Below are 17,903 nucleotides of genomic sequence, written 5' to 3' on the forward strand. Positions count from 1 at the left end.
CTCAACGCTAGACATGTGAAAATTATAAAGAGTTTTAGATGACGGTGGTACATTAGCTGTTAAAAGAAGGCATCTTGCTTCTGTTGACTTAATTTTGCATTCCCCGTCAAAATGAAAATTTCAGGGGCATAAGATCAAAATCTGAGATAGCAAGCAAAAGCTTTGCACAGAACCTTCCACCACACTGTTGGGCTATGACAAACCAAACATGAACAAGACTACTTAACAGTCTCTCAGGATGTTTGGATCCAATGATAGCAAACTAAAGCTAGAGGGGCTAACAAAGGCCATCAAGGCTGGTGTCCTTCCACTGTAAGAATTTTTTCTTCAACATTCTTAACAAATGCTCATCCATCCTCTGTGTGCACACTTCTAGAGAGATATGGAGCCCACCAATTTGAGGTATAGCAAGTTCCATCAATAAACCTATGAACAGGTGTTTCTTCTCTTTTTAATTTAGAAGTAATGTAGTAATTTAGAAGTATAGAGAAATCAATGAAAAAAGACACAAGTGGTACTGCTAATTTATAAAAGCATAACCTCCTATGTAGCTCTTGTTTTGGACATACATGGAAAAGATCATTGGAAATTAACCATAGCAAAGGACACAGAGTTGGAAAGAATCCGAAGGGTTAAGATGATGAAGAGAATATGTGTTTTGAAATAAAAGTTCTCAGGAAATGAAAAGCCAAGATTTTCATTATTATTATTATTTTGAGAATAATGCTTTTATTTGGGAAGGTATTAACTGCATCAACTTAAAACATATATAGTTTACCAAACTTTTCTTTCCTTTAACTTCTACCTCTTATAACCTAGTATTTTATTTTTTTATTTCCATAGCCTATTTATTACTACTATTTATGCAAAGAAAAGTTTTTCATTTCCCTCCTGCTGGTTTATCTCTTTTCTATTATTCAAAATCCATTTCTTTCCAAGCTTATTCATGCTAAGAAATATATCCTAAATAAGGAATACAGATTAAATATGTATTTGAATAGCAGTAAACATGCAGAAAGAGACTTAGTGGGTTTTAGCAATAGTCTCTTACTGACAGGAAAAGAACTCCAAGCCTAAGTCCATTTGTAACACTCTAGGACAAAATTATAATAATTCAAAGCAGAAAAAAAGCAATTATGGACACTGAGAATCTAAGGGCACACACTATGCTGGATATTTTCTCTCATTTCAACTTCATCACCATGAGTAAGGGGTTTTCAGTTCCACTTTATGATAGGTAAACTCAGTCTCAAAAAAATGTGAATAACTTGCTCAAGTCATGAAGCTAGGATTCAAACCCATGCTATATCCACTGTAACATGGTGTTTCTCCAAAGGAAAAAAGAAATAAAGAACCACAATGGCATATGGTAGACATAAATGTTTCTCATCTGCAATGCTAAAAGATAATGAATAACAACATTTTAACATCTGTGATCCCTGTTAGAGTTTTTTATCTAATGGCCACAAGTTTAGAAAATTTCCTGAAATAAAAACTTTGTACAAATATGGGAAGTCAGGGTTGATGCTTTATGCTATGTACAGACTCCAACCTATGGTTGAGCTATTAAGCTACATCCCATTGATATAGTCCTACATTTTTGCATTTCTACACAAAAACAATTTTAAGGAAAGACAACATATTTTTTGGAGGCACAAGTGAGTCTCCTACCTTGTCAACGTTCATTCGCTTAAACGATGCTTGCAGAAGTTTAAAATTGTGGATATACTCGTGCTCCAACTTTGCTTGAAATTTTACTTTCTTCAAACTAATGCAGCCTGGAAAGAGCATGTCCATGAACTGGCAATAGGCCGCTCCTGGAAAGAGACAAGAAAAGTACTGGCGTGAGTTTGACCTCCCAGATACAATGGAGGATTGCTAGGCAGGAAGGGATCGTGCTTACAGGTGTCATCATCACTCAGAGCAGAGCCCTCCTGGCCACGTGTGTCCCTCTCATCACTGCACTTACACCTCCTTGTCCACGGGGGCTGGCTGCCAGAGGGAAGGGACTGTGCCTCAACCACGCAGTACCTGCCAATTCCCCACTCCTAACCACCGCGGATTACACTGCCCGCACCAGAGTATCATTCAGTTCCACGACCAGCGAACAGAGCCTCATACTATAATGCCAAGAAAACCAGAGTAAGAAAAACTCTTCCTGACTTCTGCCAGAGAAAAGGAACATATTTTTCTTCTGTCTAGCTACTATCTGCTTTGTAGTCACCAAAACAAATAAATTTAAGAGGAAAAAGCAGAACATGTAAAATGAGAGAACTACAAAAGTTGTCATGAAACATGTAGCTCAAAAAATACACACATTTGCCTGAGTTGTTTCATACTCATCTTGCAAAATCACTTGCGTGAAAACTGTATAATAAAGCCATCTAATACCCCAAACAGGTATAGACCAATTTGATTCCAGTCCAGAGCAATGGAATGCCCATGAAGTATAAAGACATGGACAACAGAAATTCAGAGTCATGCTATTAATATTTATGGTGAGAAATAAATATTGTGAGAAATAATTTATGGTGAGAAAACAGAAATGTTCAATGAGTCCCCTGATGGAATGATCATAGGAAAAGGGGATTTTTTTTGTTGTTGTTTAAATAAGAACTCTTAGAACATGACCAGGTCAACCAGAAAATCCTGGCAAGACCATGTTTACTGATTCATATCTTCTTAAAGGCTAATGGCCTTGAGGAAAAGAAGTTCAAAGCCAGAATGATTCTTTTTCTTTTACAAAAAAGAAAAGCAACTGAGTGGCAAGAATGGGAATAAGCAGCCATTTTTATGCTCTTTCTTTCTTTGCTGTCTCTAGATCTCTTGTTCTGTTCCCATGATGTGCCAATCATCAGTCTTTCTGGAACACGAAGGGCCTCCCTTCATCCTTTACCATCAAGGTTTCTGTGAGGAGCCTTTCTGTGACTCATTTTTAGACAGGAAGGACTCACTCAGTCTCTTATGTCAAACAGATGCCAAACACCCTTTACTGAGATAGGATCCAAGATAAGAGAGAAGACAACACCAGGAATCTAAGGGATGCTAGGATGGGAAATGCTGGAGCAACTCACATTTTGTAGATAAGAGCACACAGTGATGCAATATAGGCCATAATATAATAAATATCTCCCGAGTCTCTGCATCTGGCTTCTCCTTAGACACCAATTCCCTAAATACTAACTAGTGAGTTCCTAGTTAAGCAGATGGGTTCTCTTAAAAATGAGACAAAATAAAACAAATCAAAATGGAAAACCTTGGGGAAGGTATGAGAAACATCATGATCTGGGGGGCATTCTTAGAGTCATCATCCAATCAATACTCAGTTGTAGAGGGATTCTTTTCCCCATTGTATATTTTTGTCTGCTTTATCATAGATTAAGTTGCTGTATACTGATGGTTTCATCTCTGGTATCTCAGATCTATTTCAGATATCGATGCTTCTGTTCTTGTGCCAATACCAGGCTGATTTAACTATTATTGCTTTATAGTACAGCTTGAAGTCAGGAAGACTGATGCCTCCCGGTTTGTTCTTTATACTTAAGATTGCTTTGGCTATACGAAGTTTTTTCTGGTTCCATACAAAGTGAAAAATTATTTTTTCTAGATCTGTAAAGAATGTTGGTGGTATTTTGATGGGGACTGCATTAATTCTGTAGATCACTTTAGGTAATATTGACATTTTAATGATACTGATTCTACCAATCCATAAACAAGGTAGATTTTTCCATCTGTTTAAATCATCTGCAATTTCTTTTAGTGTTTCGTAGTTCTCCTTATATAAATCTTTCATATCTTAGGCAGAAGATTGAAACAGGATCCCTACCTCTCACCTCTCACAAAAATTCACTCAAGATAGGTAACAGACTTAAACCTAAGGCATGAAACCTTAAGAATCCTAGAAGAAGATGTTGGGAAAATCCTATCAGATATTGGTCTAGGCAAAGAATTTTTGAGGAAGACCCCCGAGGCAATCACCGCAGCATCAAAAATAAACAAACGGGATCTCATCAAATTAAAAAGTTTCTGCACAGCCAAGGAAACTATCATTAGAGCAAATAGACAACCCACAGAATGGGAGAAAATATTTACTCTCCACTTCTGATAAAGGTCTAATAACAAGAATCTATCTAGAACTTAAAAGAATTAACAAGAAAAAAAATCAAACAACCCCATCAAGAAATGGGCCACGGAAATGAACAGAAACTTCTCCAAAGAAGACAGAATAATGGCCTGCAAACATATAAAAAATGCTCAACATCTCTAATCATCAGAGAAATACAAATCAAAACCACAATGAGATACCACCTAACCCCAGTAAGAATGGCCTGTATCAAGAAATCCCAAAACAACAAATACTGGCGAGGATATGGAGAGACAGGAACACTCTTACACTGCTGGTGGGACTGCAAATTAGTGCAACCTTTGTGGAAAAAAATTTGGAGATACCTCAAACAGGTAGAAATAGAAATATCATTCGACCCGGCAATAGCATTGTTGGGCATCTAACTAAAAGAGCATAAGACATTCTATTATAAAGACATTTGCACTCTAATGTTTATGGCAGCACAATTCACTATTGCAAGGTCATGGAAACAACCCAAGTGCCTGTCAATTTAGGAGTGGATAATTAAAATTTGGTATATGTTCACAATGGAATATTACTCGATTATAAGAAATGACAGTGTGCTAGCACTGTTTATGCTAACCTGGATTGAGCTTACGCCCGTTATCCAAAGTGAGGTGACACAAGATCAGGAAAATGGGCTCCACATCTACTTGCCATCAAATTGGTACTGACTGATTAAAACTATGGTGCTCAATTGGTGGTAGTGTTCACCAGGGATTGGGAGGGGGGAGACCCACATCCTAGGGATATAGCGGGCATTGTGGGGGGAAGGGAATACCTCTAACCCTTCTTAGGGAGAGGCAATGTAATACAATGTAACCAAAATGTCAAAAAAACCCCAAAACACCAAAACTTTTATCAGATGGTGGGCAGGTGGAAGGGGGGAGGAGAGGAAGGGTGTATACTTACATAATGGGTGTGGTGCGCACCACCTGGGGGTTGGACACACTTGAAGCTCTGGCTTAGCGGGGGAGGGGAGGGGTGGCAGGGGCAATATATATAACCCTAACAATATTTGTACCCCCATAATATAATGAAATAAAAGGAAAAAAAATACTCAGTTGTTCCTTCAGAAGGGCCACCTGATGGAACAAATTCCAACTGCCATGTTATCAGTGTCAAAACACAACTGCCTCATTACCTGCTCTTTGAAGTTTTTTTTCACTTTTGTAGAGTTTAGCATAAACTTTACATATGGAGACCAAACCAACCAACCAAATCATTCACATGTCAAATTTAAGAAGACATAACAGCTTTTTATTTTTTTTAAAATCGTCATCATAGGAAGGGAAGGAAGAAAAAATCATCTCCAGTGTTATCATCGAGAGATAACCACTGGTAATGTTCTGCAATGTTCTGGTACATGCCATTCTAATCCTTTTTGGGGGTAGTAGGTTTCTATATAAGAAAAAAAATATTTATATATATTTTAATATATATTATATATAATACATATTTATATATATATTTTATATTTTTTTCTTCAAAAATATGATCCTGTAATATTTTTAAAATGTAATCATGTTATACCTATTTTATGTGTAAACAATTTTTTTAACTTAACTTACTTTGTCTTTGGGGAAAAAGTAAATAAAAAAAAGAAAAAAACATTTTTTTAACTTAACGGACCATTAATTCCCTTTCTGACTTAGTTAATATTCTCCACCAATATTTTTAATAGCTTTCTGATTTTTATATCATGCTTATCAACTTTCCCAAATCCAGATTACATAAATATTCATGCATATTTTCATCAAGTACTTTTACAGTCTCAAGTTTTACATTTCAATTCCGAATCTATGTGGAATTTATTTTGGTTTATGATATAAAGTATGGTTTTAATTTTAGTCATTCTGAATGTTAGTGGAACCTGTCATTTATGGATCCCCAGCAACTGGACACCTCCCTACCTGGGGAGATGCTGCAGTGCTTTGCCTCCCACCACAGCAGAGAACGGCAAGCAGGCATCCCTTTCCTGCCCCCAGCAGTAGGGATGCAGGCCCATGACCTATGCTCTGCATTCAAATTCTGCCTGGATCTCCAAGTGGAGGGAGTGACAGAAGTACACAGGGACCATTAGAGTTTAGAAATGGCAGCGGTGGGGTCCAGCATTCTGAACAGATCCTTAGTATCCTTTGAGTCCGTCATCTTTTGGCTTTCCATGGACTTTCCATGGAGTCTGAGCTACTTAATATTTTCCCTGTAAATTCCTCTTCTGCGTAAGCTTGCTAGGATTAATTTCTGCTATTTTTAATGAGTGAGATATGCACCATCTGGGGGATGGTCATGCTGGAAACTCAGACTTGTGGGGGGTGGGGGGGAAAGGGCATTTATTGAAACCTTAAAATTTGTACCCCCATAATATGCCAAAATAAAAAAAAATTCTGCTATTTTTTTCAACCCAAACTACCAATGGATAAAGTTAGCTAGGTGTTGAATACCACCATTTAATAGATAATTTATACTTTCCCCACTGATGAGAAGCAGTATCTTCATTATACATTACCTTCCCAATATATGTACTTAGGTTACTTTCCAGACTTTAAATTGGTTTTTTTAAAGCCTGTCTCCATGAAGTTCCACACTCTTATTTATTTGAAATTCTATAATTATTGAATTATTTGAAATTCTATCTGTAGAATAACTTTCCCTCTTCTTTCTCAAAATTTTCCTAAATTGTATTATACATTTATTCTTTCCATTATATTGTTGAATTTATGGCATACAGAAAATAGCTTTTGAAATAAATAAGTCACTTATTTACTATTTATTTTATTTTGCTTTTAATTGATATGTAATAATTATACATATTTGTGGGGTACAGTGTGACATTTTGATACATGTATACACTGTATAATAATCAAATCAGGGTATTTAACATATCACCTCATACATTTATTATTTATTTGTAGTGAGAACATTTGAAATCCTCCCTTCTAGCTATTTTAAAATACACAATACAATATTGTTAACCATAATCACCCTACCATGAAATAGAAGACTATCCAACTGTAATTTTGTGCCCATTGACCATTCTCTCCCCTTCCTGCCCTCCCCCTTACCCTCCCCAGTCTCTGGTAACTACTATTATACTCTACCACTACAAGATCAACTTTTTTAGATTTCACATATGAGTGAGATCATGTGGTATTTGTTTTTCTGTGCCTGGCTTACTTCACTAAACATAATGTCTCTTGTATCTGAGTTTCCTTAAGATCATTAATCAGACAAAATAGGTGCCAAAAACCTGGGAAATCGAGTAATTGTCACCACTGTCCTAAAAGTCTCAGCCAGCCACAAATCAAAATATTCCTTATCAATAGGCAAACAGATATTTGGGGGGATGTCATTTCACCATTACCCTTGAAATAATATGACCTTCAGTTTGCATGAATCCCACTTGTATCACATTATGCCAAGGTTATCATTATTCACATCATGTACCTCTCCTGCTAAGAATATCTCAGTGGTTTTCTATGAAACCATTACAAAATTTAAATTCCTTCTCTGGCCTAGCAATGCCCCATGACCTGGCCTCTGTTTACCTTTCTTTTGCCCAACTTCCCTTTAGGAAACTCCCTTTACGTTGGCTTTCTTGTTGTTCTTAGAAAACTTCAGGTTTGCTCCTGCATTAGGACCTCTATACACAGTTTCATCTGGAACTTCACACTGCGGCCTCCTTGCCATTCAGATCAAGGCTTAGATGTCACCTCCACAGAGAAGTACTCCCTAATCAGGCCATCTGAAGTGTCCTTCCAGCCACTCTTTATCACCTCAACCTGTTTTATGTCTGGTATTTTATTAACTCATATGTTGATGCTATGGTTTGAATGTCCTCTCCAAAATCCATGTTGAAATTTAATTGCCATTTTGACAGTATTGAGAGGTAAGACCATTAAGAGGTGATTAGGCCATGAGAGCTCTGCTCCTCATGAATGGATTAAGGCCACTCTTGTGGAAGTAGATTCATTATGAAAGGACAAGTTTGGCTTTCACTCTCTTGTTTTCACTTGCCTTTTAGTCATGAGATGATGCAGCAAGAAGGCACTTGCCAGATGCTGGTCCCTTGATCTAAGGCTTCCCAACTTCCAGAACAGTGAGCCAAGATGTTTCTATTCATTACCCAGCCTCAAGTATTTTGTTATAGCAGCACAAAACAGACTAAGAGAGTTGGTCTGTGGCTTCTCTTTCTTTCCTCATTGGAATGCAAGTTTCAAGAGTGCTTGTGCCTTTTTTGTCTTGGTCCCCTTGGTATAGAACCTGGCATAAGTTGAGTTGCAATAAATATCTGGTTAATGAATGAAGGTGTGCAGGTGGTAGCAGCTGAACCATAGCAAGGGTTGGTAAATAGTAAAATTCTAACATTCCCAAATCTCCAAATAAGAGGGATTACAAGAAGAGTTGCTATTAATTCTCTGGAGAATTGATGGGGTATAAATACATTTTTTAAAAAACACATAAATAAACTAAGAATTGCCCTGAAGACCAAATCTGCAGAAAAGTGAAAGATATGCTTCAAAAGGCTAAATATGACATAGCACAAATAGGTAAAAGCAATCCAACCTGTAGGATTTTGTGCTTACCAAGAGATTAATTATGATGGGATATACACTGAGTCTATAAGCTCAAGGTACTACTGCAGTTGTGCAGGTCAACAAGATTGATCTGGAAATAAGTAGAAAAAAGGGAAACTATTCTTTCTGCAGTGTCTGCACCTACAGCCCTAAAAATGTTTTCAGTTATCATACATCAAAAGTGATATCATAATGAGTGAGATGTGTACCATCTGGGGGATGGTCATGCTGGAAGCTCAGACTTGTGGGGGGAGGGGGGAAAGGGCATTTATTGAAACCTTAAAATCTGTACCCCCATAATATGCCAAAATAAAAAAAAAAAAGAAATAAAAAAAATAAAAAAAGTGATATCATAAGACTGACAAGTTTGGGGATAAGAATAAAAAATGAATAGTTGGGAAATTGTATGAAGAAGGCAAAAGATTTGAGTGTATATTATTTAAGTCTATGAAATCATGAAAAGCATGATAAGACAAATAATCTCATTTTCACCCAGATTCCAGGACTTCAACAGTAGAGTAATATCAGAATAAATGGACATTTAAAAAAAAAAAACTTTCAGATAAAAGGAAATACTACTTAATAATAATATATTTAGGGAATATATTATATAATAAATGAAAACATCCATATTTGTGCAAAATCTGTTAAAGCTGTCGTACCTATTTTCAACATTCTGAACCCCATAGTATCCTTATGAGGTAAGTATTTTTATTATCATTACCCTATTTTACAGATTTGGAAACAAGGCTCAGAAAGTCATCCCGCTATAGCAAAGTAGAATTTAATCTGAACTATAATTTTTTTAAAAAAACTTCCTTTTCTATATGTTGCTTCCAGAAAATTATAAGTGAAAATTCAAAGATTAAAAGAGAGTTTGGAGATTTTTCAAAGAACTAAAAGTATACCTACCATTCAATCCAGTAATCCCACTACTGGGTATCTATCCAATGGAAAAGAAGTCATTTTATCAAAAATACACCTGCACTCAAATGTTTATTTTAGCACGATTCACAATTGCAAAGATCTGGAATCAACCCAAGTGCCTATCAATTCATGAGTGGATTAACAAAATGTGATATATGTATACCATGGAGTACTACTCAGCCATAAAAAAGGATGAATTCCTTTTGCAGCAATTCCAAAGAATTGGAAACCATTATCCTAAGTATCTCAAGAATGAAAAACTCTAATATGTATTAGAGTTTTTCTCTAATAAATTGAAACTAACGAATGAGCACACAAGTGCACAGAGGGAAGTAAAATCATTGGAAATCAAGCAGGGAGGAGGCAGAAAGCGGGGAGGGGCAAAAACCCGCCTAATGGGTAGAATGAACACTATTCAGGTAATGGTCACACATATAGCCCTGACTCAGGCCATGTAACAAAAACATTTGTACCCCATTAATATTTTGAAATTTTAAAAAATTATTAAAAAAAGAAAGTTTGGAAATTTTTCTAGATTACAATTCTGTAACAGATTACAAGTGAAATTGTAAGAGAACATATAAACCTTTTGGACTGATGTTAGGAGTTACAGTTATACCTTTCCTATTCATAGTATTAACAGAATCCTGGGCTGGACAGACAAATCATTAACGTACCCCAATGTACATTAATTTTATATTTTAGTATATATACTCATAAAGATTTCATTTTACATATACATGTATATATAAAAATAAGCATTTCTTCTCTATTAAAATATAATCTTATTGCTCTCTCATATATAACTTATTTTCTTCTGTCTCTTTCTATATATATCTCATTGCTGTCAAAAAATCTCACAGCACTTTTCCAGAAATGCAACACAATCTGTGGAAAAAACATCAAGCCATACTGGGTTCTGCTTGGCATTGTCAATTGAACAGTTACTCAAATTGCACATCTGATTTTCTCATAGGACAAGGAACTATTATACAGAGAAGCCTGTATCATTGAGGAATTTAGTTACAACTTTCCACTTTCTAGAATCTTATTTGGTATTGATGAAGGGTTAGAAGAAAAGCATGACAACTTCAATTTACTAGACATTATCTATGCAATCATACTCTTCATTACAGGTAAATGATTTGTAAAAAAGCTTATTCCCTCAAGCTAATATCAATGAGCATGGGAAAGTGGCAGGGAACCACAGAGAACTGGAGTGTTGACCCTTGGATCTAAGCCTTCACATCTTGAATGAACTGTAAGATGTCATCAAACCCTTCCACGCCAACAGTATTCTTATCTGCACAATGTCAGGGTTGGATAGATGTCTAAACTCTAAAATTAGATGATTTTCTAATTCTCAGTCTGTCACCAACTTCTCTTTTAAGGGATACTCAATACTTCTGCTAATTAGGAGACAATGATGTTCATGCTCATATGACTAAGACATTTGCCAGTGCTCTCTCTTCTGGTCACCATGTCTTTTGTCGTAGTTAATAAGAGAGGAGAGGCTGGATCTGGTGGGATACCCCCTGGGGCACACACTCCCCTGCGGATTACAGTTCTGCTGACCGTATCTTCCATGAACTTGTATTTGATCTCCTGACATTAATATATGCACTAATATAACAATATTTTTTATCTTCAATAGTTGAATAGTAACAATTAAAAATACCTTTCATATTAGAATTTTGTTCTTAATAATCACAAAATGCGTCAAGCTTTATTTTTGCATTCAACCTTATCATTCCTTGAACTGATATTCCTGCAGAACCACAACTATTTCCAAAGCCCAAACCTCATGTTGAAGGAAGTATTCCCCTTTGGGAAATTAGGGCTTACTAAAGAGGAAAGTGAGGCTACAAGATACAGGGTTACCTATTTCCAACCTGTTAGCAGAAACCTCTCTACCCACACAAATACAAGGTTTAAAGAGTTTAAATGGCAGTGGTGAAATGCTTTGAAAAGGTTAACATTTCTAACGAATTTAAAATCCTAAAGTTCAAAAGCATCATTCTAATCCAACAAAATATGATTAAATTAGTAGTAGCTCTGTGTTGTTTTTATAGGCATCTTTCACATTCCTGGCATGAGGAGCAGCTTGACAGCTTCAGTTAGCACAGTATTATTTAACTCTGTTAGAGGGAACTTAGGACACTGTTTACCTTACCTGCCCCGGGTTACAAATGTAAAAATAAAGATCAAGTGTTCAGAAATCTGGTTTCCACTGAAATTACTCCTTTGAATTCTCACAGTCCTCAGCTGAGCTTCCTGATTCTTCCCACTGCTTGGTGTTGTCAGAAACTTTTTATTCTGATTGCAAGTAAGTCCCAAAGACAAGAAGCTTTCAAACTGATCCCATGTAGAGGAAAAGGAGTAACGGCCAGCAGGAAGATTTCAACCCCCGCAGATACAGACAGAGGAGGCTTATGTGAATTGTGGAGAGTGCTGAAAAGCACCCCATCCTTTCCCTTCGACACACAGAGTAAGCTGTCAAAGGACATTTTCATCTCTTTTCTTTTATAAGAAAAGAAGTAAGCTAGCAATCATTATTCAGGCAGATGGATTTTTAAGAATATCAGCAGATAAATTAAAAGGGCTTGTCAAACCACGCGATTGGTCTTTCATCTGATAAATGCCCTCAGCTTTTTACTAATTCATATGACATGAAGCTTTCTGAAGAATCTTACAAGGCTGCAGGAAATTATAGTTAAAGGTGTCAGCATCCTCTGTTCACAAGTTGCCTTCAACTAAGAATACTTCTTAAAAAGTAATGTTACCTTTAAACCAGAATTTTATTAAGAAATCTGCAAAACATTAAAAGTTAGACCTGCTGTAGAGAAAATTGATCAGATATTAAAATCACTGTACTGAGTTGATTTGAAAGTGCTTCTTCATGGAAACACCATGGGAGAATGAAGAATATTTTCCTCTATCTTAAAAATGGAAATTTCAATGTAGTAAAAAAAACCCTACAGACCAAATAGCCCTTAATTAAGATTTAGGTAGCAATATATTTATGAAGAAGTAGATTTCAGAGAAATAATTAGAGATTACAACAGATCGAAATACACAATACACACAAGGGAGCTGATATTTTGAGAGTGGTATTTGCAAAAATAACTTTCATAGACATTAACCATTATAACTCTGCATTGAAAACATTGCACAGAACACTAAAGTTTAACTAGACTACTTTCACTTGTTTTATTCAACCAAATCATAATTACCCTGTAACTTGTTAGGGTTTAAACTTGTGTTTTCATGCTCTAAGGAAAAAAACACAAAACGTTAAACCTGCCTAATGATACAGAAAAGGATTCAGACAATTGAAAGATTTTTTTTTTAAAATGGCAGATAAGGAATTATCTTATTGGTTTCAAAGATATTTTGTTTTTATCTGCTAATTAGTGATCCAGTGCCAGGTGCTCAGTTTCATGTCTAGTTTCTAACACCAGTGATTTCCTTTAGGGCAATGTGCTCATCAAATTTTACCAAAACAAGCAATCTAACATATCCTGCTTCATACAGTAAGATTCAGCTTCTACACAGGAGTCAAGAGCGAAGGAAGTGGGAGAGGCACTTGGAGCACAAGGCAGGAATGGTGAGTAGTACAAAATGTCACTGGCTTCCAGGGAGTCTGATACTGAAACTGGCAGCGAGATGTCCCAGAGGCTGGAGTCTGAGAATAGAGCTAAAGTTAGAATTTGGCATTCCAAATGGAGGAGGAAAGGAGACATAAAAAGCCTTTATTACAAATGAAAAACAAGATAGAAAGGTACATATGAAACCCATTCTGAAGGGGTCAGTTTTCTCATTAGGGTCATGAAAATAGAAAGTTTCATAAAGCTGTAATATCAGGAGTACAGCCTGTCTACATGTGCTCTCATGTATTCTCACACAGTTGTCCGCGTCACCTCTTCACTTTAAGGGACAGAAAGGGTTTTTTAAAAAAAATACTGAAGTATATGATTGTGTAAAAAGGCAAGATTTAAATTAAGAAAAGTCTGAGTAGCAGGAATTTTTTTTTTTTTAGGTAAGAATCTTAAAAGACATGAGATACTATATAATTTTTATGGTGCTAGGTCACCTCTAAAGAAATGCCCATCTGTAGGTGACAGAGAGGTGCCACTTTATTAATCAATGAAAAACCAATAAATCAAACAAATACTGATTGAGGAATATGATCTTACTCTTAAAGAACCAAGTAACTTAGTTCTGAGACCAGAGAAATACACATGAAAAAACAGCAAAAATATGAAACAACTGTAAGTGCTAAACTACATGGCATAGATGCATAAATACTAAAGGAAGTTAGTTCTTGCCCAACAAAAACTCAAGAAAGTGTAATCAGTATCACTAAATAGATAAAGTTAAGTCCAACTTACACAATCATTTTCATTCCTCAGGGAGCTCTTAACTCCTACTGCCAAAATCCTAAAACAAATACTCAATGACCTTATGAGTGTATCACAAAACTATAAGGGTTTGTAAAGCTCTGAAAATTAAAGGGAGAGAAAACTTATCTCTTGTTGATCAGGAAAAATGGGGGAAGGTGGCATTTGGGATGGCCTTAAAGGAGGCATTCCAGGCAAAGATAGGGGATCAGGACATATGGTGAAAGCTGTGTTTGGGCAAATGTAGGTTATGGGAAGAGGGAATTGTGGGGGTAAATGCTGGAAAGGTGGGTTGTAGCCAGATCACTCAAGGTTTTAAATGCCAGGAAAAAAAGAAGCTTAACTTAATTTGGTAGGCAACTCAATGCCGATTTCCAGGCCCAAGTGTCTTTACAGTACCTAGCATATGTCATTTTTAAGTTCCGATTTTCAGAACATATCTATTGTTAGGGCAAATTAAATTAAGGGTAAGAAACCTAAAGCTGATCACTTTCCCCATTTTCTTGGGGAATTTCTACGGAATCATTACCTATATCATTCTATCAACAGTTATATAATATATGCCAGGCTAGTAGTATTACACGAACCCCAGGTATGGTAGTCGATGGAGGCTTTTAGGATATAGTGTAAGATACGGTGGTATGAATGGACCAGCAGAAGCTGGTCCCCCAAGACTTGCAGGTGAGGGCTTCTTACTCATACCCTCCCCCTGAACCCAGTCTATCAGCTCTCACCCATATTGTCACTTTCCATAGGAGGACACGCCTTCCCTGCAGCTCCCTAGGAAGAGGTCTTGTGCTCAGAGAAAGCCCAGAGAACCAGGCATGGCACCAAAGGAAGCCCCTAGCGCTTAAAGAGAAACTCGCATATAGCTACCACAGAATATTCATGCAGACCGTGATACCTAACAGAATATTGTTTTATAATGAGTTGCTTTCTTTATGTTTCCCAGGTTAGGTCCAGAATATACTTTGTTTTCTAAGCACAATCTAGTGTTAAAAGGAACCCCAATTAGTATGAAGAATGCATGGTATTTACTTCAGGGATTCAATCATACGACCACAGTAGAAATAAAAGAATGGAATAATAAAAATTAAAAAGAGAATAAAGAAGCAGGAAAAGACTTCTGTAGGTTTTTAAAATTGTGGATTTGAACACAATTATGTGTAGTTTTAAAGCTGATGTACATGTTTTCATTGAAATTTGGCTCCTTTTATAGTTGTCTACAGTTCTTCCATGAGCTGTTGTACAAATGCAATCTAGAAGAAACTAAAGTGGAGAATGATCCTCCTTAGGCAGAATACGAGGAGAAACTGCAGGGAACAGTGCTGGCATTCGTTTCACATTTATATGCTTCTTATTGTCAAATAATTTGGTCATAAAACGATTATGAGTGTTAATACTTGGGTAAGCACATACCCTTGGAAGGGAGGGGACAAATACAGAGAGGTAACACATAGCAATGTGTCACAATTACATAATGGTTTCAGGGTGGAAAAAACCCAATCTGAAGAGGGATGGTGACTTTAAGAGCTGCCAAGCAATTCCATTATTCTGTTTCCAGGTAAGTAATTCCAACATGCCTGAACATTTGACAGTGATTTCTGACACTCCTTTTGTTTTTTTTTCAATAGAGTCTACATGTCTAAAAAACTATAAATTTAAAAACACAATTCAGAAAAAAAATTAGTTAGAAATGTTTTCTTTTACAGAGTAGCAGAATTTGGAGATGTTTGGCTTGATCATCTTAACTGTATAGAAACCAGATGGTCTGCTATTATTTCAGACGTTCCCACGCACACATTGCCCATTAGTGTTCTACACTGTCTGACAGTAAGATGGGCTGGATGTCTACTTCTGTCCAGGGACCTTGTTCTACCTTTGTTTTGTACTCAGGTAAGCTGAGAAGAAGGAGCTTGCATGCTCTGAATAGAAATATGTAAAGAGAACATGGGGAGTAAAGGAATAGGTCCTAACTGGGTATGATCAATGCTGTTTTTTTGTGTATTGCTATATCCTCAGGTCCTAATTCACCATCTGACACATGATAAGTACTCAAGCTACTGACTGCAGGAACAAATAAAGCAATGTAGACAATATCAAAACAGTATCTAAAATGGTATCTTTACTCAAAATCACTGTCTTCCTCTTTGCCGCCTGAATCCTACCCATAAAGACATCATTTGAATAGCATTTCAATTCAATACAACTTCATAAATATTTATTGACCATCCACAAAATTTGCATGGCTGTTTGGCCAAAGACCCAAAACAAGGGTGAGACAAAAAGCTTTTCTAGACGGAAATAATCTTTCTTTTCTTTGAATGCAGCACTTATTACTTGAAGCATTACTGTCCCTCTTTTGCTGTCCTGAATCCTAACATATATTCCAGAAATCTTATATATGCATGTACATGCATAAAACACTGCACCTTCTATCTTGATTGAACCTTTTCTGCCTACAATGTCCTTTTGTCATCTTTTACACTTAAATAGAAACTTTGAAAGAGCTAAGTCTAAACATCATGTCCTTTATGAAATGTTTCTGTTCTCAGTACAGAAGTACATGGGAAGCCCAACAGTGGTTTGACTTGCATTGTAATTAGCTCTCTCTCTTGGTTGATTGGCGAGTAGCTCTTTAAGATTGCGGTTGGTGTCCAATTCATCTTTCTACTGTGCTAGCACAATGTCTGCTACCATAAGGATTGGCAGATCTGGAATTTCTATGTGGAAAAGATTAGGAACTGCAACCTGGCTGGAGCTGGGAAACAGACATGGGAATGAGGGGATAAAACTGAACGAGAAATGGTGACTACCCTTAAATGTTGCATTAGTGTGTCCCTTTATATAAGACTCAGAAAACATCAACTTCTCACATTAAAGAAGGGGTAGAAAAAGTACTAACGGAACCTCTTAGCATGGCTACTGCAATACAGGTTTATTGAACAGAATTAAATACATGGAAAACAGTGATACTCTGATGAATAAATTTTGGGGGGGACCAAGCTTGTAACAAACTTATTCTAGAAGATGTCCTATTCTCCTCAATGGCATAGAAAGGAGGAAGTGAGGATGTAAAGGCCTGTCAGGTACAAACTTGATGAAAAGCTAGCCTGGGTCTGACATGAGAAAAGGGCCATATTCCTGGGATTTCAATGGCAGGTCATAAACAGACGTGCATGTGTGGATCTCTAAGGAGGCATTATCTTGGCTGTTGTTTTACCGGCCAGAAATCACTCGGAAAGAGCTACAAAGTTCTTCCAAGGCGGGTGACAGAATTTCAGAGCCACTTCATCTTGCTTGGAGGGAAAGAGAGGTCAGTCTAGAGGGAGCAAGCAGAGAGAAAAGGAGGCTTGTTCCCCACCCTGCTCCTAGGAAGTAGAGCAAGGAAAAATGTTATAAGAATGGGAGCTAATGCTTATGTCTCTCTACATTTGGTAAGAAAGTTCTTAATGATGATGATACCATTGGAACTTATCCTTGTCATCAGTAGAATTGCCAGATGTGTCTCATTATTTCTTCAATTAGAATGCCAAGGGTGGTGATAGGGATTTCTTTTCCCTTCCCTCTGTTTCTAGAGGAGATGTTTAATGAACTTCTGATAAATGGATATGAACAAATCAGAAACAAATCAACGTGTGCACACACACACAGTGAACCCTTCACTGCACCCAGACAGAGCTGCCACATGCAGCAATAAGAGCACCAGGCTATGATGCAAGGAGACCCCAACGCTAGTATCAGCTGTGAACATGGCTTCTCAGAACTTCTACCCTCATATGTAAAACAGGAATAAAAAATTCCTATTCCTCTTCCTCACAGGATTGTTATATGAATTAAATAATACAAATAAAAAGCACAATGAAAATGGTC

General features: G+C 36.7%; 1 protein-coding gene across 3 annotated transcripts in view; it reads right to left on the reverse strand.

Annotated features, from left to right (window-relative positions):
- Positions 1-17,903, reverse strand: part of MAPRE2 (microtubule associated protein RP/EB family member 2) — a 138,679-nt gene that overhangs the window by 40,930 nt on the left and 79,846 nt on the right. For all 3 annotated transcript variants that reach the window (XM_020282377.2, XM_020282381.2, XM_020282380.2), the window contains one exon: positions 1,672-1,817. In XM_020282377.2, coding sequence (XP_020137966.1) covers positions 1,672-1,817 — 146 coding nt within the window. The remainder of the gene's footprint in view (positions 1-1,671; positions 1,818-17,903) is intronic.

The sequence above is a fragment of the Microcebus murinus genome, chromosome 17 (genome assembly GCF_040939455.1).
Source record: "Microcebus murinus isolate Inina chromosome 17, M.murinus_Inina_mat1.0, whole genome shotgun sequence".
In the NCBI taxonomy this organism is placed as follows: domain Eukaryota; kingdom Metazoa; phylum Chordata; class Mammalia; order Primates; family Cheirogaleidae; genus Microcebus; species Microcebus murinus.